Here is a 22,815-nt window from a genome sequence, read left to right as displayed (position 1 = left end):
ACATCTACTGTAGGTCATACGTATATTTGGTTTGCGGTAACACCATGTGTGTATCTACTTGCCAGGTAGAGTTTGTTCTTAGAGAACTGTCTTTCTTTATTCTACTGCCGCAGATTAGATAATCGTAGACTTCTCAGTTATGAAAAGAACTGTCCTGCTTTTTAACTATTACCAGGGCGGATGGTATAGAAAATAGACTGGACTACTACTTTAGCATAGGACATGTCGGCAACAGATAGTTACATTTGGTAGGAACATGCTGTTTACTTTATGTACTCTTGTTTGGTTCTTTTTTCATACACAAACATCAGATTGACCTCTGACACATATTTTGTGAATATTCTATTATATTTGCAGAAATGCTTTGTGACTGTTCATTGATATTGACAATAGTCATCATGGTCTTGTGATAAGATTTTGGCTGTAAGAGTGATGACATCACTAGAAATCTATTTTTAGTCATGTCGCTGTGTGTGCAAGCTTCTTCCCTTTGCTGTATTGTAAATTGCAGTGTAAATTGTACACCCGGATATGTACAGCTGTCTATGATATGAAATTACCACAAAATGTGAATGAAGTTATCTTGATCCTGTAAAAGGGATCACACTAGATGCTGTCACCATCTTGGTCATGTTCACTGTTTCCAATAACAGTTCCATAAACAGTAATGAATGCTTTACATTCATTGTGTAAACATGGCACCAGACTATTATTTCATCCAGCCTCAGTTTGGTTACAATGAGTTGGAATGGTTTAAAATCAAGATGGCCACAACGTGATAAAGGTCTCTTGGTGTTGATCTAGTTCTGTATTGTACATTCTTTGTGTCCTAGCCAAGAAGGTACATTGTACCCACAAGCTGCAAGCAGATCGTAACTTGTACACAATAAGCTTGCGATACAGCTTTGCGACAGGTTTCTAGGAAATTTCGGCTGGGGCCTCAAAGGACTCCTTGCAGCTGCAGGGTCATTTTAGAGAATCGGGCCGCCATCGAGTGACTTTACAGCCAAGCAATTCTCATAATTTACAGCTTACTTGCCAAATTAATCGTTTTGTTGTTGTGACAGTCCAATTAGCTGTCTTTTTATGACTAACCCTGATTTTTCATCTGCTTTTATGGAAGACCTCAATACATTACATTATAACGTTTCTATCTGTTCATTTATGGAAGGCCAGCTGCATGTTAACCATTAACCTAGTTATGATACATGAGTCACATCAGGGATGTTTCATGTGCAACGTCATGGGGGAAGAAATTTTGCAGTAATCCCCCCCCACAACTTTTCTTCGGATCAGCTGGTTTTCTTTTTTTCAAATCTCAGTTTTACCATTCAAAATGAAAAGTATTATTAAAAATCATTGAAAATTTGTAATTAATTTTTTTTTGTGAATAGTGCATGCCTGAAAATGAGCTCGGAAAAACATTGAAAACTACAGATGTTGGTGACCTTTGATCTTGATTATCTGGTTCATTTGACATGTTTGAGGCATTACTTTGTTCTCCAGTGTGTATAGATTATATTAGGCAGCCAGTCAATATTTTTAAATCAAAATTTTGGGTTGGTGGGTGGGTAAAAGAAAAAAAGGAAAAAAAGATTTTTAACATTGTCTCTTCTGAGTTGCCCCATTCATACTCTGATGCACTTGTACAAATTCAGTTTCACATTATGAACAAAATACAGAACTTGTTTACACTTAACATTTTACAGAGTATACATTATGTATTGCGGGCAGGTTGCTATTTTTTCTCTAATAGTTCGCTTATTAAAACTAATCTAAGAAGCAAGTTTGACTACAGAGCACTCTGTAAATTTAGTGCATGTCCATATTTCTGTCCTAATTATTGGTAAATTAAAAATCATTAATATTTTTTTGCTATATACACGTGAATATCTACTCAACAAAGAAACAAAAATGCTGAAATTGTAATCAAATGCAAGATTTTAATTGTTCGGGTTTTCACGGTGACATTAGTCCTAAAATTAAATCAATTCAAGACAATTAATTTAAATTGTTATTGTCCCTAATGGAAATGGAAATTTGCTTTGGCCTACATGCTCACAACATGCTAATAACCGTGTCCTAATTATTGGTAAATTAAAAATCATTAATATTTTGTTTGCTATATACACGTGAATATCTACTCAACAAAGAAACAAAAATGCTGAAATTGTAATCAAATGCAAGATTTTAATTGTTGGGGGTTTCACGGTGACATTAGTCCTAAAATTAAATCAATTCAAGACAATTAATTGAAATTGTTATTGTCCCCAATGGAGATGGAAATTTGCTTTGTCGTACATGCTCACAACATGCTAATAACCGTGTACGTTCGTATCTACTGGAATCTTTAAGTGGCTTGTTTACAAGTACAATGTAATATCCCCCACAGGACTCAATTACTTTGATATTTCTATCTTCTTAAATTTTATTAAATTTGTTGATTGAACCATGGAATTGCCGCTGTTTTAATGTAAGCAATTTCAGCACAGCGGAAAGGATTAAAAAAAGAACTAAAATATATGACATGGGCAGCTACACGCGTTATCAACATAGATGAATACAGAATGTCACTATGTATTGTTCAAAATGCGTACATTTACAAATTTACAGAACCAATATCAGATTTGATCATGAGTGATTTACCAGCCAGTAGCACCAAGTGTAAAGAAACGGAGAGCGCAATTAACTGATTCTAAATGAATAGTAGAGGAGGCGGGTAGTGTATGGAGACGACGCTGGGCTAATATTGCCCCTTGATCTGATTATAGCAGCCTGCCACCGGAAGGCAAACACGAGCGTCGGTCAATGCGCGTACATTGACGTCATGCTCGCTAGGATGTAAACAATCTTAAAGGGCCAACACGTGTACAGAGTACATCATCATCTTCCTGCGGAGGGCCTCAGTCATGTCAGTAGGGACTGTAGTGACAGGGATACTCTTTTTGCTTTAAAGGGATTATACAAACTGCACACAGGATTGGTAGAGCTGACAACATACATGCTTTAAGCAGAATTTTGTGTGTTTTGTGTGATCAACTGTATAATACACTGTACATCAAATAACAAATCTTAATCTGCTCTGAGCCAGAGGAAAATACTGAAAACCCATGCAGCATTTTCCACATGTAAACACATTGTCCTTTATTCTTGTGACAACCAAACTCAGCTGAAATTTCTTTTTTTTACATGCTACACTTTACCGACCCATTTTTCTCAGAATCATTCAACGAATGTTTTGGATGTTGACATAGTTTGCACTGGAGGTTATGAAATAAAATGGCAATTTACACCGTTTTAACATGAGGTTAGAAACTTGTTCTGGCAAAAGAGGGTGCCATTTGCTAGTGACAGTAGAGGTTTTCTTATATTCTGTGATAAGTGTACATTAGAAAACACACGTACGTGTAAGTACACATCATTTGTTATGCTTTTGTATTGACGATTTAGGTCACCACACTTTCCTCGCACGACTTCATCTGGTGTTCCGATTTATGAGGTTTCAGTGTTGGCAGGATACATGCATAATATTTTGTTGCTCAATTGACTTTTAAGCTGTGTTTATTATGTACGATAGTTTATGTCATAGCCAGTGCCTTGTTTCACACTATGCTACATAATTCACTTGGCATGCCAGGCTGTGTATTATTGAAGTCCTGGAATAATGTCAAGCTGTCTGTTATTGGATTAATTTCATAATGTGTGTATACATACCAGCACATGAGCACATGGTGCCTAGATGCCCAGTGTATTGTGTACCTCAATTTTACTCTTTAAAGGCCATCACACGAGGCAATTTACAGGCAACCAGTTCCAGGCAATCCCCACGACCAGAATCTATTCACATTTCAGTTTTCTCAAGATTTGTTGGGGATAGTTACATGTACAGCTAGAATACTGTCTCTTGTGCTGCTGAAGTGTTCCTTATATGCATGCAGTGCAGTTGGCTGCCTCCAAAATGCCTGACAAAACTTCCCTCTATGGCATGGCCTTTAATACATGTAATTGTACCTGAGACAAATTGTGCGACCTTATTTTGGGCTGTGAAATTTTACGCTTAGCTGCGTTAATCTTAGTGAAAGTGCCCTCTTTGGACACGGGTTCATCAGGCTTGATTTTAAAACACTGTTTACCATATTAATATTACATGTTTAAACATGGTTCCTCTCAGCCAATCAGAATGGATAAACTGTCCCAGGTAGGCCTATTTAAAGGAACACGCTGCCTTGGATCGGTCGAGTTGGTTTTTGACAAGCGTTTGAAACCGTTTGTTATGAAATGCATATGGTTAGAAAGATATTTAAAGTAGAATAATATGATCCACACAAGTATCACTCGAAATTGCATGGTTTTCCTTTTACGTCACGATCGGCCATTTTATGGCAACGTGTTCCTTGAAGACTGAAAAATAACTGACACTTTCTTGTTTCTCCTCTCTGCAGGATGGAAGGTGAGTTATTTGAGATCTCTCCAACTGAAAATGTCCCACTGCGGGATAACTACCCTTACTATGGGGATGGGACGGGTCGCTCTGAACCCATAACAATTCGTAACATCAAGATCCGTTCGGATAGTGATGCCGTAGGTGAGTGAGCACTAACAACGCATGGGGGCTTGTTTCTTGTCTTAAAGGGTCTGGGTACTTTTTGTAGGACACAAAACACACAGAGTTACATTAAACTTACACAGTTTGAAAATGTTGAAGGTGGAAAGCTTCCCTCTAAATATAATTTGCTGAGGTGCTATAGTTTTTGAGAAATGAGTAAAACAAGTCACGAAAATTTTCGTCTCATTTTCGTGATATTGTTTTACTCATTTCTCAAAAACTACAGCAACTCAGCAAGTAATATATTAAGGGAAAATTGTTACTATCATTATCTTTAAACGGTGTAAGTTTACAACAAATCTGTGGTCATTGTGTTTTGTGTTACAAAAAAGACCCGAAACCTTTCTAAGCTAATTACTAATATCGGTGTGGTTAGTTTGACATTTCTTATCTTATGACGGCCGTGCATAGAGTTTCTCTGCAAATTCTCCCACATCAGTTGTTTTCATCTAGAAACTAGGCAAGGTTCACGGTAGCACCATGTGTAGGCCTGTCTCTTTTGAGTAGTGTTCTAAGCAGAAGCTGTGGTTGACATCTCAACTTTACGATCAGTATACGCCTCTCAATATTCATGCATGATGTCAACATTCTACAATGTTCTAACCAAAAATGAGGCCATCGGTGCAGCCACTGCAACTAGGATTGAGTGGCTGGTACTGGTGGTGGTGACGAATTCAAGCTCTGGTGCTAAGTCACCTGAGTGTGGGTTCGAATCCCGGTCGTGACACTTGTGTCCTTGAGCAAGATACTTTACTATAATTGCTTCTCTTCTCCCAGGGGTATAAATGGGTACCTGCGAGGGTAGAGGTTGATATTGTGAATGAAAAGCTTTCGGAGCGCCACGGCAGCTCGGGGCTGTATACTCCCTAATGGGAGCTGAGAAAGATTAAAGGGATGTTTATTGGCCCAATGACCAGGGGACTAATGTAAAGCGCATTGATACGGTTTATTGTGAAATGCGTTATAAGAATTTGTTATTATTATTATTATTATTGTGACGTCATTCATCAATATTAAGAGAGGGTCTCCTGTGATCATCTTCAGGAGAATGCTCCTAAATGATCCTCCTGGCGACGATCAGAGCATAGGCCTACTGATCGAAAAGTTGATTTGTCAACCACCGGTTCTTCTTGGAACCAACACTACTCAAAAGAGATTTACACATAGTGCTACTACAAACCCTCACCTGATTATACTTCCACCATGCAGAGTTTAAAAATCCAACTTATCTGAAACTGTAGGGCAGTGGGGATGGTCCAGGTGGTGAAGATTGATTTCTGTCTAGTAGCAGACAGGTGGCCACAATAGACAATAGACTTGTTACACCCCAGTTTGCAATATTAAATGTCCACGAGTAAGCAGATGTTTGCAACTCACAGATGGCAAAAATAATAAACAAGACTAAAACAGATAGATATATATCACAACGAGCCAGTGGCCATTGTGGTCACAAAAGATAACTCGCCACATTGATAGACAAGTCAGTTTGACTGGAAAAATCCACAAGACCACAGGACTTGCAGTTCAGAATCTTTACTGGACCAGAATCAAAATAAGAAGAGACTAGAATCAAAAGGAGAGCACAGTTTTATCATCTAAACTGTTAGTGTTATACTCAAACATACACTGAGAGAAGTTTTACATTTATCTCAATGCTGTAGTATGGGAGATACTCAGCAGAATTGAAAGATATTTGTGAGACTCAATCTGAAGATTTGAACATCAATATTTTTAGACAAAGATGTTGAATTGAAAAAAGACCACTGGACTGTCTTGAGTTAACTGGCCAGACACTGAAATCACTGGCCTCGGGCTGGTGGTCCTGTATGTACTGTTAGTATTAAATGGCCACCAGCCACCTGAAGACAAGACACTGACTGGTAGCCACATAGAATGTGGCCACAAAAGATGAACTTTAGTTGGCTACTGACTTTAGACAGTTTGTCGTAGCCGAAAGTTGGTCTTCAGTTCTTACACTGAAGAGACAACTGGTCTAAAACAAATCATACTTGTTGACAAGTAGCCGTTTCTACAGATACAACAGACGTTGGTAACATTTATGTTTTATGTTTAATACCAAACTCAATGGCCGTCATTTTAATAAGAAATGTCATACTGACTGCATTTGGACAACCACTGGTGATGAATGTAAGTCAGTTTAAAGATAAAATGTTACATTGAGCACAGTGTTGAGATAGGGTTGGATGCCTGTATTTGTTTGCTTTTTTGGGGCTGGTGGTTGCTTCAATTTAGGGGAGCCACAATATAAAGCGCCACCAAGAGTTTGCAGTGGAAAGTTTTTTTTTAAAGAGGCAGTTGACAAGCAGTAAGCCCCAATGATAAGAAAATTTTTCACAAATTGTATTTTCATTTAATTTTTGTCCAATGGCATTACTTGTTAGTCTTGCTATGGATTGCTCCATGGTCTCGCAATGTTGTGTCTCAATGGGAGTCTTTTGTTGATAGGAGGTGGCAGCAGACTTACCAGGTAGATTCATTGTTCTCAGTAATGCGCACATGTAATGCTTAAAACTATGTGAACAATGGAAATAGACCTTATTGCAAATACTCGATGCGTGTTGTTGGCCTGGTTATAGCTACCACTCAAGTTTGATACCTAGCTAGACCAGCACGCACCTCATTCAATAGTTAGCGCTTGCACAATGGGTATTTGCGAAAAGGTTCTTTTAGTCGATAGTCTGCTGCCACCTAATTCCAAAGTCAACCATTGGTGGCTACGGCTATGACAAGATAGCCGCATCATCAAAGTATAATAGTCAAAGATATGTATTGTAGCTGTAGTCGCCAATTTGGAAACTGCCTTTTCGTTTTATGGACGATGTATACTTGGCATGACTGCATGTATGAGAACTTATGAGAACTTATCCCTTCATGCACTGTGCAAAAAACCTTTCCAATCTAAACTCCTGTTGTGGCGTATTGTATTGCCTGACTACATGTACGACATTGGTCTGCAAACAGTATTTAAGGTACTTTTTTTTTTTTCTGCCCAGTTTTGTGAGCTGAAAACTCCACAACCCTGGCCATTATACAAGAAAATTCCCCTGCTCAGATGCCAATTTTTTTGCAGCAGAGAAATCCGTAATCCAAATAACAAACAACAAGTGGCCCTCCTACACATTGTGTTTTTTAAGAGTGTCTTTTACACATTTGGTGCATCTAATTATTCTTGACAAAGAACCAAGTCTGTTTCCATGGTTATTTTGACCAAAAGGCTGAGAATGTTTTCCCCTTAAGTATCGAAACTGTATGCAGGCTATTGTTGGCATGTAACAATGGTGGCATGATTCTAGGCTAAATTAACCCTTTGCATGAATATTTGCACGCAAGACCTTAGAAATGTGAGACTGCAGGTTGCATGCTCAAAATTCTGCAGACTTGAACACCTCTATAACATTATGTCTGTTTCTTTTTACTTTTTAACCCTAACTCTAATGAAAACTCTGTTCACTGTTTGACTCTGTGCAGGGCTTGCATTGAAAAAAAGACCACAGGGCTTGTTGCTCAAAAAATTTACTGTACCAGAATTGTTTTTTTCCAAGACCAAAATCAAAAAAGCAAATCAACAAATTCCTGAATGCAGTTTAACATGCACTTAAATGTTTTTATTCGAACGAGAACTAAGATTCAAATCTCATTTGTTTAAATGGGCATTCAATACTTCTTTACTCAATAGAATTGAAGGGTTTTATGTCAGACTCAAATCAAAGTCAACATTTTGACTATCATTATATTTTTGACCAAGCTACTACACAGAGTGAATTCTGAAAACACTTGTGTGGTCATGAGCTCACTAAAACTACTGTTCTCGGGCCATTAAAACTACTGGCCTCAGGCCACTAAAACTACTGTTCTCAGGCCATTAAAACTACTGGTCTCAGGCCACTAAAACTACTGTTCTCAGGCCATTAAAACTACTGGCCTCAGGCCACTAAATTACGGCTCTCTGGCTTTTAAAACTACAGGTCTCGAGCCATTAGAAATACTGGCCTTTAGCCCAGCTGCTTAAGCCACTGAAACTACTGGCCTCTGGCATGGTCTGCGGTCAACTGTTAAATTCTAGCCCTGCCATTTGCCTGCTCTTGGAACTTCACATAACTGATCATTTGATTCTGTGGACAATTACGATCAAGAGGGTCCACAGTGTCAAGTTGCCATATGGTGTTGGACTAATTTGCCCAACGATCCTGTTACCCGTAGGAGTTGCAAAATTTTGCATTATTATTTACAATGAATACATGTAGGTTGGGTTTAAAACAGCTTTGTGTGGTGGGAACTTGTGATTGGGTGTGGAAATGATAGCTTAACACACTTCCTTTCCTGTGTTTGCTTGAATCTTGGAAGAAGTCTGCAGTTCTGAAAGGAACTGGTTCTCAGGGAATAATACTCTTCACTAACACTCCTACGCACTTTCATAACATCTGCTTTTAGTTTTATCATTTTTAACAGTGTTTTTGCCCCACCAGTACAATTCTACTTAAAGGAACACGTTGCCTTGAATGGGATGAGTTGGTCTATTTGTTGACCGTATGGTTAGAAAGATATTTTAAAAGTAGAATATAATGATCCACACAAGTATCACTCGAAATTGCACGCTTTTCCTTTTACTTCGCGAACTATCACGGTCGGCCATTTATGGGAGTCAAAATGGCCGATCGTGTTAGTCGACAGGGTAAAAAGAAAACCACGCAATTTTGCGGCATATTTGTGTAGATCATTGTATTCTACTTTTATAGTATCATTCTAACCATATACATTTTACAACAAACGGTTCAGAACGCTTTTCAAAGACCAACTCGACCGATCCAAGGCAAAGTGTTCCTTTAACTATACACGTATTAATGTACATTTTGAAAGTGAATTTCTGTGTTTCACAACTTTGAGAAACAAGACCTTACATTGTTACTCTAACCAGTCTTTTGCATGCACTAAAGCTTTCTCTATGCACTCTCTAACTTTTCTCCTTTAAATCTTAAAGGGTAAAAAAAAAACTGAAAGATGTTTCTTCAATATTGCTTTGTTTTCCTATAATGTACAAGTGAGTGTGAATTATTTCTTTGACTGATGAGTCTCATATAAATGTAATGCAATCATTACAAGCAAAAAGAGTCGTTTGTCAACCCAGGTAATCTTCTATTTTTTGATACATTTAGAAAGAGCTTATCTTTGCTTTAATGCTTTTATACCCCCATGTTGATACAAATTCTTTGGAACATTTCAAGAGTTGTGAAAGTAGAAACACCAAGGTACATGTATGAGAGATTATAAAGTCGAGATGTTAAATATATTGAACATAAAAGGCACATTTTCTTTGTACTAACCCACTTTTGATGTACATCATGTATTTATCAGGAAGATAGTTTCCAAGATAAACATATTTTGGCGTTTGTATTTCAAAAGCAATTTTTCTTTTGAAAATATCACCCGTTGGATTGTTCTTGCTTGTTTCTGCATAATGATATTTCCAACAAACTCATATTGTACAGTACATTGTAGCTTGATCGCATCACATACATGATCAAAGCAATACGCTGGTGAACAGCTTTAAATGCATCTGCACTTGGATGCATGTGATTGTCGGCAAGTGGCTGTATTAATTATCATAACAGCTTTGAACTCTCTGGAGCACGGCCAAGGTTGACGATGAATCCTTGGGACTGGGTAAGGAACACATGACATACATACATTGTACAACAGACACGGATGTGCTTCAAGGGTTTTATATGAATGGGAATTTTGTCTGTACATGTATACATAATATCTAGAATGCATTATTAATGATCTTGATTTTGTAGGCACAATTTTTGAAAGGTCGGAGAGTTTTGCAGCTAGACCAATTTTAGTGGTGGGCGATCAATCCACCAAGCGCAAGTAGATCAACCATACTATTCATGTTTAGATATGAGGGCCATCATTGATGATGGGGGAAATCTGTACTGGGAGAAATCTGTGCAGGGTGGCACAGTGTATTTTGCTCAGAGGGCTTGGCGAAACTTCTTAGCTCTGGGCAGGCCCGCCCGGCACCACCCATAGTGGCTATATATTATGCATCACTGCTTTTAAAAATACGATACAATGTACAATACATGAACAATATATCAGGAGAACGACAATGTGGGCTTTCCCCTTTTGTTTTCTATAGACCGTGTGAACTTTGTTTGCAATAAGTGTGACCTTGTGCATTCGTTGGGTATTCTGGCAGGCAAGATACTGCACTGGTGGTATGGGAAAAGTGTCATTTTGTGTCATAATTTCCACATAAATCCAAGAGAGCTGGGCAAGTTTTGAGATGTGCCCCCTTTGATCATCATATCAAAATTTGATAAGAATTCCACAGTGCAATTTCCAGAAGATTTTGTTTTCTTCCATTGAGCTGTGTACAAATCGGCCTGCAGGAAGTCCAGACTCTGTGGCTCTTTTGTAAACATGTGATGTCACAGGTCACATGTGCACTGTGCACTACTGTATGTGTACACTACATGTAGTGTGCACCTACATGTAGTGTGCTGTCATGTATGTAGAACTAGGTCTGGAATTTCATCTTTAAAAGGGCAAGGCCACTTTCATTTTGCTTAACGAATTGCTGTGCCCCTCCAAGAACAGCAATCAATGCCTGTAGAAGTACTTAAATGCACAAAGTCTACCTTTCAATCAATAGAAAGATTGAATTTGTATCACGTATTATTCATTCAGTAATGTGTGTAGTAAGATATAGGGGAACTCTACCCAATTTTCAGTATACGTAATGGAATCCGTGCGAGTGTGTCTCGCAATGTGGCAGGAAGGAAGACAGTACATTCCTAACGTCAAACTGACTGCGATCGAATTATTGAAAGTGGTCGTTGACGATAGACAAGGATGAACTTTGGATTGTTGATTGGAGGTTGCTCTGATTGTAGATATCAATTGTGGCTGAAAGATTGCAATGTGATGTTCCAGAAGGTCCATACTGAAACTGTAGAAAACAAAATTCTGTATTTATACTTGATGTACCATATGGTGGTATAAAGCTTACTTTTTGCACAAATAATCAACTTCAAAATGTGTTCCTATATCGACATGTAGATCATGCTGATTTGAAGAAACAAAAGCTTCATTCTATGATAATAACACAGGGATGAGAAATTTAAAGACTTTTATTCTGAATTCAGACATTGTTGTGTCTAGCTGTTATTACTTCACACATAAAGAAATCCTGCTCTTTGCACTGAGGATACTGTTCCTAAAGCTCTAAATGTAACTCCAGGGGTTACCAAAAGGTGGCAATGCCATAAGCCATTTTGAGATAAGGTGGGCACCCAAACCAAACAGTGCACTCCTATAGCGTCCGCCATACCTCAAAAAGGCTAATTACGTCAATGTACCTCATGGAATTTAGATCAGAGTTTCAGACTTATTTGTTGCAATGTAGTGGTACCCCTGAATAGTAGCGCATAATAAAGGAGCTTCGTGCGCAACACACAACATAAAGCAACGAAATATACATTTAAGCAGTTTGTTACAAAAGTGGAGACTGAAACAAGTGAGTCTTTGAAAAAGTACATTGAAAAACAGTCAGCTTAGCGAATATAGCGTGTTAAGTAATTCCATGCAAGGAAGTTGAAGGCTTTTTGGTCATATATTTGGATAGAAACAGAAGTTCAGTAGGTATTGGAAGAGAGCAAACAGGAACATATTTATGCAGAAGATCAGAGAGTAGGGGCCCATATTGACACAATAAAGAAATACCAAGCGTTTTAAGAAAACCGGACTCAAGCTCTGGTGTTTCTGTTCAGCAGAGTGTGGGTTCGAGTCCAGGTGGTTCACCCTGGTGTTCCTGGTTTGATTGGGACCATATTTCGCCACAGCACCTTGTAAACCAAAACATGGTGCCATGTAAAGGAATTGGTCTCCTACATGCTCTTCAAAAAACGTATCCACAATTATGAATACCTTGCAGGTACCATACAATATGCCACACTACATAACCTTTAAACTGTGCTTATTTTGTATAGCGTACATGTATAATACAAATTGCACTTGACCATGTACATGTAAAGTGTGACCATTAAGAAGAGTACGTCAGCTGCTTCTATCAAAGTGCATACGTGAGGACATTGTGCTTAGCATGTATTAAACCAGTGTCTATTACATCCACTTGGGCCATACGGAGGATGACAATGACATTAGATAATCCGTATGGCTGTAGGCCTTAATGGAGCCAGTACTGATCTTGTGTACTAATCCACACTACAGTACATTAGTTGATTGAGACAGTTTACATGTTAATAGAGTACATTGTAATTTTCATACTTTTTTTTATTTAATTTTTTATTAATGCAAGTCCCAGACACTTCCAAGGTGTGGGGTACAATTGTTTTTGACCAGAGGCCTATGCCACCGACTCCTAGGGCTAAAACAGGGTTACCCCTTTTACAGTCCATACGGATGTAAGCTTGGTTATCATCAGTCCGAAGCCTGGCCGGTAGAGCAGAAAACACTACCCCCCCCCCCCCCCGATTTAATGTAGCAAGTGTCACAACCGGGATTCGAACCCACACTCTGCTGATCAAACACCAGAGCTTGAATCCGGTGCTCTTAACCGCTTGGCCATGACACTGTTTTGCCCATTCAGAAGTTTGGGATTTGGATACAATTCTCAACACTCTTATTAGAGCCAAATGAGAAGAGAGAAGACAATGAAGAAATTTCAGTGTTGGATGTGGGAGGAAAACCCCAGAGAATTATTCCAGGGAAAATCCATGTGTCTTAGTGCTCAATCAAATAAAACAGTATGCATGGTTTACTAGTCTTGTTAGAACAATTCTGGGCCAGTAATGTTTTAAGCCATAATCAATCAATCAATCAATCAAACGTAATTTGTATAGCGCCTAAATCAAAAGTTTGCTCAAAGGCGCTGAGGCACAGAAGAAATAACAAGTCATTGATGGTAGGCCTCCTGAAACAAGTGGGCTTAAGCCCTTTGGTCTTGTGTTTTTCCCTACAAATTCAAGCCCTGTCAAGTGATTGACAAATAAACAAGTTGAGTTACAATGTAGAAACTCGCTGCTTACTTAAAAATCAAACAGACTCCATCAACGAGTTGTTTTCAAAATCCTTACCATAGTATACAAATGCATCCACAATACCGCCCTGCATACCCATGCAGTCCTGTATGCTTATAATCGTTAATCGTTTTTATAAGGGCAAGTTCACCAAGGGCACCCTATGAGGAAATTGTAAATTTCTACTGCCTCGTTGCCTCGCCTTATGGAGGCATTTGCCTTCGTTGCCTCCATGAAGTATCAGGCCGGCTCATGTTCAAATGTATCTCACCAGTCTCATCAAAGTTTATCATCCCGGACAGCCTAGCTTTCACTCTGGTTCAGACAGTAGACTCTTAGCAGTTCCGAACCTAAGATAGTATACAGTAGTTGTACAGTGTACATGTACCTTTAACATTGACATTATAGTTTGATTTGATGGGCTAAGAGCATGAAGAGTGTAAATTGCAAGGACACTAATAATAAGGTTTGTATCGTTATGCATGGCTGCATTACAGACAAGTCACACTGATTGAGTTTTAATATCCCTGCATATACATGTGTGTAGGTCACGGTCGACCTACGGACGTACTTGTCAAACCATTAATAAAGCCTTGGATAGGATAGAGCAAATGATGTGTACGCATGTACAATGGCTGCCCTCATTAATCTTGTATTAAGGACAGGTCTGGTATTTTCATCTTTGAGGGTAAATGAGTAAATACCAGTCCACAGTTCTGTGACTGTAGAACTTGGCGTTATGTTGATATAAACTTTAAAGGCAATGGACACTATTGGTAATTACTCAAAATAATTATTAGCATAAAACCTTACTTTCATGGTTGATAGATAAAACATTGTGAGAAACGGCTCCCTCTGAAGTGATGTAGTTTTCGGGAAAGATGTTATTTTTCGTGAATTTGATTTTGAGAACTCGGATTTAGAATTTGAGGTCTGTAGCATTTCAAGGTGTACAACTTCATGTGACAAGGTGTTTTTTTCTTTCATTATTATCTCGCAACTTCGACGACCAATTGAGCTCAAACTTTCACAGGTTTGTTATTTTATGCAAATGTTGAGATACACCAAGTGAGAAGACTGGTCTTTGACAATAGTACCAATAGTGTCCAGTGTCTTTAAAAGAAAAATTAATTTGCAGTCTCAACAGAAACAACAGAGCTTTTGTCTGGTGCTCTTACCTTTTACATGTTTTTGTTTTGGTCGAATATATCTGAACAATCAGGCCCTGGTTTATTTAAAATGTAACAAACACCTGATTACATAGTATGTCATCTGCAATTTTTAAAATAGCAGATTGAAACTAATATTATCCAAGAAATAAAACCCCAATGGCAATCTACATTCTATGAGAATTCAACAACTGTTTGTAGATTACACAATTGATACAAACCTATGGTGTAATTGACCTTTTGTTATTGATGAGGAACAAGTCAGGTAACCCTTTGCACTGTAAAAACTGGTTAAAGGGAACATCTTTTAGTAATATAAGAGATGTTAAATTTGCATCGGGGATAAAGAATATTAACTTTGGTTTTTTACCCATACACCGATTTGTGTTAGCACTGTATACTCAGTACTTTCCCGAGTCCTGTGAAAAAATATCACAGGCATGTTACTCGGGTGGGATTCGAACCCACGACCCTTGCAATTGTAAAGCAGTGTCTTACCCACCAGACTACCGAAGTTGCCCGGTAGCTAGAGGCTCAGTAAGAAGCTTCAGCAGCTATTCCATAGTATTATTGGGGAAACATTTCACTTTAAAGTAATATGGTTACACGTATGTGTAAAAAGATATCAAATTTGTATGCCTCAAAATTTGAATCTTAGAAGCGCTACTGCAGTAACAATTGTCAGATTGTGTATTCCTATCAGGGATTATTCTGCTAGCATGGACTATTCACTCTGGCCAACCCTAGTTTCCCTAGTGAATTATTAATTTATATAAAACATGATAAAATATAAACGTTACAAATGCCAAAATGATTCAAATAAAAGATGCATGTGTGGTGTAATACAGACTTAAATTTGTACCCGACTTGCCTATGTTGTGTACATTAACAACGTGTTCAGTTACATCATGTATTCCGTACATCATTCATATCCAGCCACCATGTCACTGGTGTTTACAAAGTTCATGTAATATTTTGTTTGCATATTTTGTAATCGTAAATTATGCAGGCTTATATGTTACACACATTTGTAGTGCACTTTTTTTTGGTAATCTTTCTCCAAAATCACACACCTTTTCCATAGTGAGCTGCAGATGTTTTTATTGGCTGCCGGCGGCCCTTTACAGAATTCTGTCCACCTTTTGTTGAACCCCTTAACGACAGTTGCCATGGCAATATAGATTATTTATACTCTCCTGGGCTCTTTACACAAGCCATTGTGGTAGTTTGTTAGATTATTCAATTTTAGCTTTTAAGGTGTACTCTGTATGTACTGTGCACTTTATGTATTAATATCCTGGCATTTAAATCAATGACGTAGAAATTACAGCCCTATACAAAAAAATTATGAAACCTTGTTATCTTTGTTTGCAAAAGGAATGATCTTGTACATCCGATGCATTTCATGGCTGGCAAGAGACCGTAATATCTTGCCTGCCCAAAAAATCCCCGGAATGTACAAGATCACTCATGTGGGAAATTGTACTTTTTGTGTTACAATTTCCACATAAATTCAAGAGTTTCAAACACATGTATTCTTATATTAGTGTTACAAGATGTCAGACTGCTGCTTTCTATACATGTAGTAGGGCTTAATTTGGGAGAGAATCCATTGGGCATGTTGCTCAAAACGTTTACTAGAACAGATATGTTTTTACAAGACCAGCAAAGTTTAACATGTATGATACCCTTGTGCTACTGCAAATCTCACCTACATGTAATTCTGATAGCAGTTGCCATAGGTTTTAATTCTTAACTTAACATGTAAAGAGCGCCTTGGAGCTATAAACTACCGTCGCCATTCCAGAACAACACACAGCGATGCCCATTCAATGCACACTCCGTGTACGCTGTATAGATTTCCAATTGATTAGACATGACTTCCTGGTTTGTTTGAGGGGAGAAGGAGGAGGAGGAGTAGGAAGAGGAGGAGGAAGGGGTCCTTGCTGCTCCTCCATGATGCCCCTCCAATGCCTCAAGCAATGCTGCAGTGTTGATGCAACAAACATTAAGCATTTCATATCAGACCTTAATGTCTTTTTCAACCATCCATGTTAAAAAGTATCTAAATGTGTTGTAACCAAGTAACTTTGTCTAAAGTCAAGTTAAGTTGCAAGTCATCTGTGCTCAACAAGTCAAACAAGAGGTCATCCTTGCTCAAGTCAAATCACAAGTCATCTTTGCTCAAGTCAGATGACAAGTCATCTTTGCTCGATTCAAGTCACAAGTAACTTTTGCTTAAGTCAAGTAGCAACTCAAACTTACGCAAGTCAAGTCAAGTCAAAGTCAAGTCAAATCACAAGTCATCTTTGCTCAAGTCAAGTCACAAGTCATCTTTGCTCAAGTCAAATCACAGGTCATCTTCGCTAAAGTCAAGTTAAGTTGCAAGTCATCTGTGCTCAACTAAGTCAAACAAGAGGTCATCCTTGCTCAAGTCAAATCACAAGTCATCTTTGCTCAAGTCAGATGACAAGTCATCTTTGCTCAATTCAAGTCACAAGTAACTTTTTCTTAAGTCAAGTAGCAACTCAAACTTACGCAAGTCAAGTCAAGTCAAAGTCATGTCAAGTCACAAGTCACTTTTGCTCAAGTCAAATCACAAGTCACTTTTGCTCAAGTCAAATCACAAGTCATCTTTGCTGAAGTCAAGTCACAAGTCATCTTTGCTCAAGTCAAATCACAGGTCATCTTCGCTAAAGTCAAGTTAAGTTGCAAGTCATCTGTGCTCAACTAAGTCAAACAAGAGGTCATCCTTGCTCAAGTCAAATCACAAGTCATCTTTGCTCAAGTCAGATGACAAGTCATCTTTGCTCAATTCAAGTCACAAGTAACTTTTTCTTAAGTCAAGTAGCAACTCAAACTTACGCAAGTCAAGTCAAGTCAAAGTCATGTCAAGTCACAAGTCACTTTTGCTCAAGTCAAATCACAAGTCATTTTTGCTCAAGTCAAATCACAAGTCACTTTTGCTCAAGTCAAGTAGCAACTCAAACTTACGCAAGTCAAGTCACAAGTAAAATTTTGCGAGCCAAAGTCAAGTCACGAGTCACACAATGTCCTGGAATAAGCTCGTTCCCATGAATTTGCCCACTATTAGTTGTGACGAAAAGACAATCAAAACCTGTTATCATGTCGGATTCAACAATCTGTTTCATGACAAGAGCACTCGAAAAAATTGGTCGGCGAAGAATCGATTTAGTGCCACATTTATTATAAACAATAGTTGCATTGTCGTAAAATCAATTTTATTCAGGTCAACTCTCAAGTCACTTTCCCCAAGCCAAGTCAAGTCAAGTAGCAAGTCCGTGAAATTAGCGACTCGGGTCTGACTAGAGTCCAAATGACCGACAAAACTGAGAAGGCCTACTGGTTCAAAATGTTAATAATAGTAATAATAATAACAATATCGAAGTCTTATGTTATATAGCGCATGTATCCACCAAACAAGGTACTCAAGGCGCTGAGATATACAAACTTTCAGAAAGATAGGTTATTGAAGTGATGAATTCTGAGACCCAATTATTTAGCACCTTGTAAGGGTTTACAAGGTGCTACGGCGCATACAGCAGCCACAGTCAGGAACACCGGGGCGGACCCCTTCTCTTTTCGATAAGTGCACTGGGTTCTTTTACATGCGTTACGCAACACATGGTGCCAACGGCTTTACGTCCCATCCGAAGGACGAAGCAATGGTTAAGTGTCTTGCTTTAAAAGGACACAAGTGTCACGGCTGGGGACTCGAACCCACACTCTGCTGATCAGAAACACCAGAGTTTGAAAACTTTCCCCGATAGTTTTCATCCAATACATGTGCATACATTTTCATAAAAGTTTCGCTTGCAGAGGTCCAAACCATGGTTTCTAGCAAAAAGGGCTTTTCTCAAAAAAGTGACCACAATTTCAATGAAATTTTCACATGTTGGTTTATTGTAAAATCTTTATTATAGGATAAAAAAAAAAAAAAAAAATTCCGAGATACAAAAGTATGCTTTGCCTTGAAGCAGCTTCAAACAATTGGGCCCTTTTTGTTAAAGCCATTTTTCATGCTCCTTCGCTACGCTCATACGCATGAAAAACAGTTTTACCCTTATGAACAACCAAAATAAGCACACAGATAAGCAGTCAAGTATATTCTACGAATTTATTGAAAAACATGGGAATAAGGCCGGGATTCGGCCGCTGAGTACAACTTCAATGTTTCTTTTGTTTAACAAAAAGCACTTTTCGTTTTCAACACAATACAACAATCTCGACAATCTCTTCACACCAATTTTCTCTTTTTCTTACCGATTTCCACAAAGGAAAACAGCCCTTTCGGCTCTTCAGACATCGGTCTGGAAACTAACATATTGAGTAAGCAGTTTATCAGTAAACATAACTCGCAACATCGCTTAAACCTCCGTTACTTTGAGGAATTTCCATCCATAACAATCTCAAATCAGAGTCGTATTCAGTAATGACCGGTGTTAATAGTATAAACTCAAACTTTTCTTATTTCTCTGTAACCGTCTCCTAACGGAAAATGCAATTGAACTTATACATCTACATAACTCTACTATTAAATACCGTTACTTGTAATGTTTGAAAAAAACTAAAATTTAAGGGAGACATAGCATGCCGTCCTTAAATCGATCAGACTGCAATCAGATTGCCCAAATCTATCGATTATCGTATTGTCTAGACTGAATGGAAGGGGCTCGTATTGCACGGGTGGTTTGTGTAACTTTCTTCTTTCACTAATAATCATAAGTTGTTGCATTACTGGTGAGTCCAATGGATTGGGTGTGATGTTTACTATTGAGTGAAGCCATTTTATGGCGGCTGCAATGGGAGACTTTCTGGGACGATAGAGGGCAGCAGACTTACCGGGTAAATCCATTGTTCTCAGAATTATGGGCATGTTCAGAACTACGTAAACAATGGAAATTTACCCGGTATGTCTGCTGCCGCCTAGCGTTGGAAAGTCTCCTATTGACACTATTGTACTGTCAGAATTTGCGAACTTACTTATTTATGAACGATGAATGCGGCTAAACTGCAAATGATCTGATACACATGGGGGAGAAAAATATATATAGCTTTAGTTGGTGCAATCAAAATAAGCTACACATACAAGGCTCTTTAACTTATTGGAACCTAAAAGAGAATTCTTATTTCTTCCCAACTGTAGTGCACTAGATCCTTCAAATGTGATAAATCCTTTCATCCAAGTTCTATTTAACAAGACCAACGTAATGGCCAAAAAGGTGAAGATGGCCACCAAGGAAAAACTAAAGCTCCATTACCGTTGCATAAATGTAAATGTTTTAGGACTGCTGGAATCAATACTACTGGAGGAACTAACAAACAATTTTATTTGCCCAGTTCTGTGCAAAAGCATCCACCGCGAATGACCCGGGTTCCAAAACCTTGAGAAGAAACGGGGCAACTTGGAATTGTAAAAGCAAGCAAAACAATCTACTGTAAATGGTCCCCATGCATCATTAATTGTTTGAAAAATGCTGGGCTTTATTTCCCAGTCGTCCAAATCAATAAGCCTACTGACGAAATCTGCTTGTTCGTTACAAGTTGTTGTAGCCGATGAAAGGTGCGGCCTGAGCTCTTGGCTTGACCCGTGGGGACTGGTGAAGGGAGCGAAGGGGCATTCTCTGGCCCAGTGACCGGCTGTCTTACAATTGTAGCACACACCATTTGGCAAGCCTGTGTAAAGACAAAACAAATCAAAAACGGAAGAAAAATGGAAATGAAGGGGCAATAGGGATTTGTCGTAACAAACTAGTTTAACTCTGATAAAATGTTTTAAAGTATACTCAGCGACTGAAAAAGACCTGAACTGGAGACTCATAGATTCCTTTTGCTTATATCTATGTATACGCTTCAGCAGTTTGATATTATGCTTCAATGAGTTTGGAATGTAATGGCACGATCGATCTCAGTATCGATTGCCAACGCCCTACGCACGTGACCCGGGGTGCTACACACACAATAATTATGGTATTCAAACAGACAAAACTAAATTTTCATGCTCCTTCACTACGCTCATACGCATGAAAAACAGTTTTACCCTTATGAACAACCAAAATAAGCACACAGATAAGCAGTCAAGTATATTCTACAAATTTATTGAAAAACATGGGAATAAGGCCGGGATTCGGCCGACTCTGAACTTTGACAAAGAAAAACGCAGTAAGTGGGTTTTACCTCGCAAAAGATTATTTTCACCAGAAGCAGCAGAATAATGCTTGTACGAAGACCCATCTTGGGCTTTACGAAAACTTGAAGACCTTTTCTGTAGCTTCCTTCCTTCCAAATCTTTCAGGGCTGCTTCTTCAGCGATTAGGACTTTCTTTTGCACCTCTGCCGACTGATCTTTCTTGCCGCCGCTTTCCAAGTGCTGGACAGTTACCCAGCCGGCTTTACTTGAGTCTGCCATCTTGATCTTCTGTTTGCGATCGGTAATAAGATCTTCTGCTTCGCGATGGTATCAAATACTTCTTGTAAGTCACTTTTTTGTAGAAGTGACTTCTTGATTCGTCCGAGAAGAATCTCTAGCTCGCCGCAGAAAGCGTACTGTGCCGAGTTACCGGGCTTCGAGAGCTCCCGGGCTTCTAGTTTGTTCTTTATTACTTTCAGCTCGGTGTCGTCCTGAGGTTTGTTATTATGTGATAATGCCTCGAATTTTGAGTTAAAGTAGAGTTGGAACTTCTGAAATAAGGCGTTAGTGTCCAACTTTCCAGGTTGCTCGGGCATAGACATCGTTAGAAATGTGTCGTAACAAACAAGTTTAACTCTGATAAAATGTTTTAAAGTATACTCAGCGACTGAAAAAGACCTGAACTGGAGACTCATAGATTCCTTTTGCTTATATACTATGTATACGCTTCAGCAGTTTGATATTATGCTTCAATGAGTTTGGAATGTAATGGCACGATCAATCTCAGTGTGGTGAAATTGATTGCCAACGCCCTACGCACGTGACCCGGGGTGCTACACACACAATAATTTTGGTATTCAAACAGACAAAACTAAATGGACCCTTTCGGTACAGAAAGAAAAAAAAAAGTTCACAGATTAAAAAATAATTTACAGGGTTTACAGAAGGTAATGGTGAAAGACTTCTCTTGAAACATTAGTCCATGAAATGCTTTACTTTTTGAGAAAACGGTAAAACAATATAAATTCTTGTTAGCGAGAATTACGGATTTGTTATAAACACATGTCATGACACGGCGAAACGCGCGAAAACAGGAGTGGGTTTTCCCGTTATTTTCTCCCGACTCTTATGTCCGATTGAGCCTAAATTTCCACAGGATTGTTATTTTATATATAAGTTGTGATACACGAAGTGTGGGACTTGGACAATACTGTTTACCGAAAGTGTATAATGGCTTTAAATGAAGAATTTTTATTTTTTCCCCCTTTTTTCCCCCCAAGTCCATTTCATTTTGTTCATGTGGGACTTTCCCAGTAATTTCAGATTTTCCCAGCAATCCGAGATGAATTATTGACAAGTCTATTCAGATTAATACAGATATTAACAACACCTGTCAAGAAGGTGCTTTGGAGCGTAATGGGCTCATAAATTTACCAAGTCAATTATGGTAATTGTCTCATCTGCTTTATGGCGTTTTGGGGATTCAGTGTAGGCACTAGCATGGCATGCAAATATTAGTTGAGAGTGCTGTGGGCTAGTCTAATTTGGCTCTTAATAATGTATGTTAAAGATGCTATGTCAGATTTTTGGCCCCAAAAATTTTTTTGAGTGAATGGTATTTCAAAGAGTATCACCCGCTCTAATGAAAAAAAGTTAAACTTTTACTTTTAATGGTCAGGAACCATGACAATAATTTAAAACGTTTCTTATAAAATACATAAGAATTGGTCACGTGATATATTGTCGGGATCCCGACAAAAACTAATTTTACTGCTACTAATAATTGGCGGACTTTTTCGAGCAATGGCTCAAATGAAAGCTTGT

General features: G+C 38.5%; 2 protein-coding genes across 2 annotated transcripts in view; one reads left to right on the top strand and one right to left on the bottom strand.

Moving 5' to 3' along the window:
* The window catches only part of LOC117300734 (oxidation resistance protein 1-like), a 90,459-nt gene that overhangs the window by 5,337 nt on the left and 62,307 nt on the right, over window positions 1-22,815 (top strand). The window contains exon 2 of the mRNA XM_033784516.1: window positions 4,443-4,585. Coding sequence (XP_033640407.1) covers window positions 4,443-4,585 — 143 coding nt within the window. The remainder of the gene's footprint in view (window positions 1-4,442; window positions 4,586-22,815) is intronic.
* On the bottom strand, window positions 20,015-21,740 carry LOC117300733. The gene is made up of 2 exons (XM_033784515.1): window positions 21,039-21,740; window positions 20,015-20,537 (listed from the first exon to the last, which is right to left on the bottom strand). Exons 1-2 carry the CDS (start codon window positions 21,268-21,270, stop codon window positions 20,119-20,121), a joined length of 651 nt encoding a protein of 216 aa, XP_033640406.1. The 5' UTR covers window positions 21,271-21,740; the 3' UTR covers window positions 20,015-20,118.

Source organism: Asterias rubens, chromosome 16, assembly GCF_902459465.1.
Source record: "Asterias rubens chromosome 16, eAstRub1.3, whole genome shotgun sequence".
NCBI classification, from domain to species: Eukaryota; Metazoa; Echinodermata; class Asteroidea; order Forcipulatida; family Asteriidae; genus Asterias; species Asterias rubens.
This window is presented reverse-complemented; position numbering and strand designations above follow the sequence as displayed.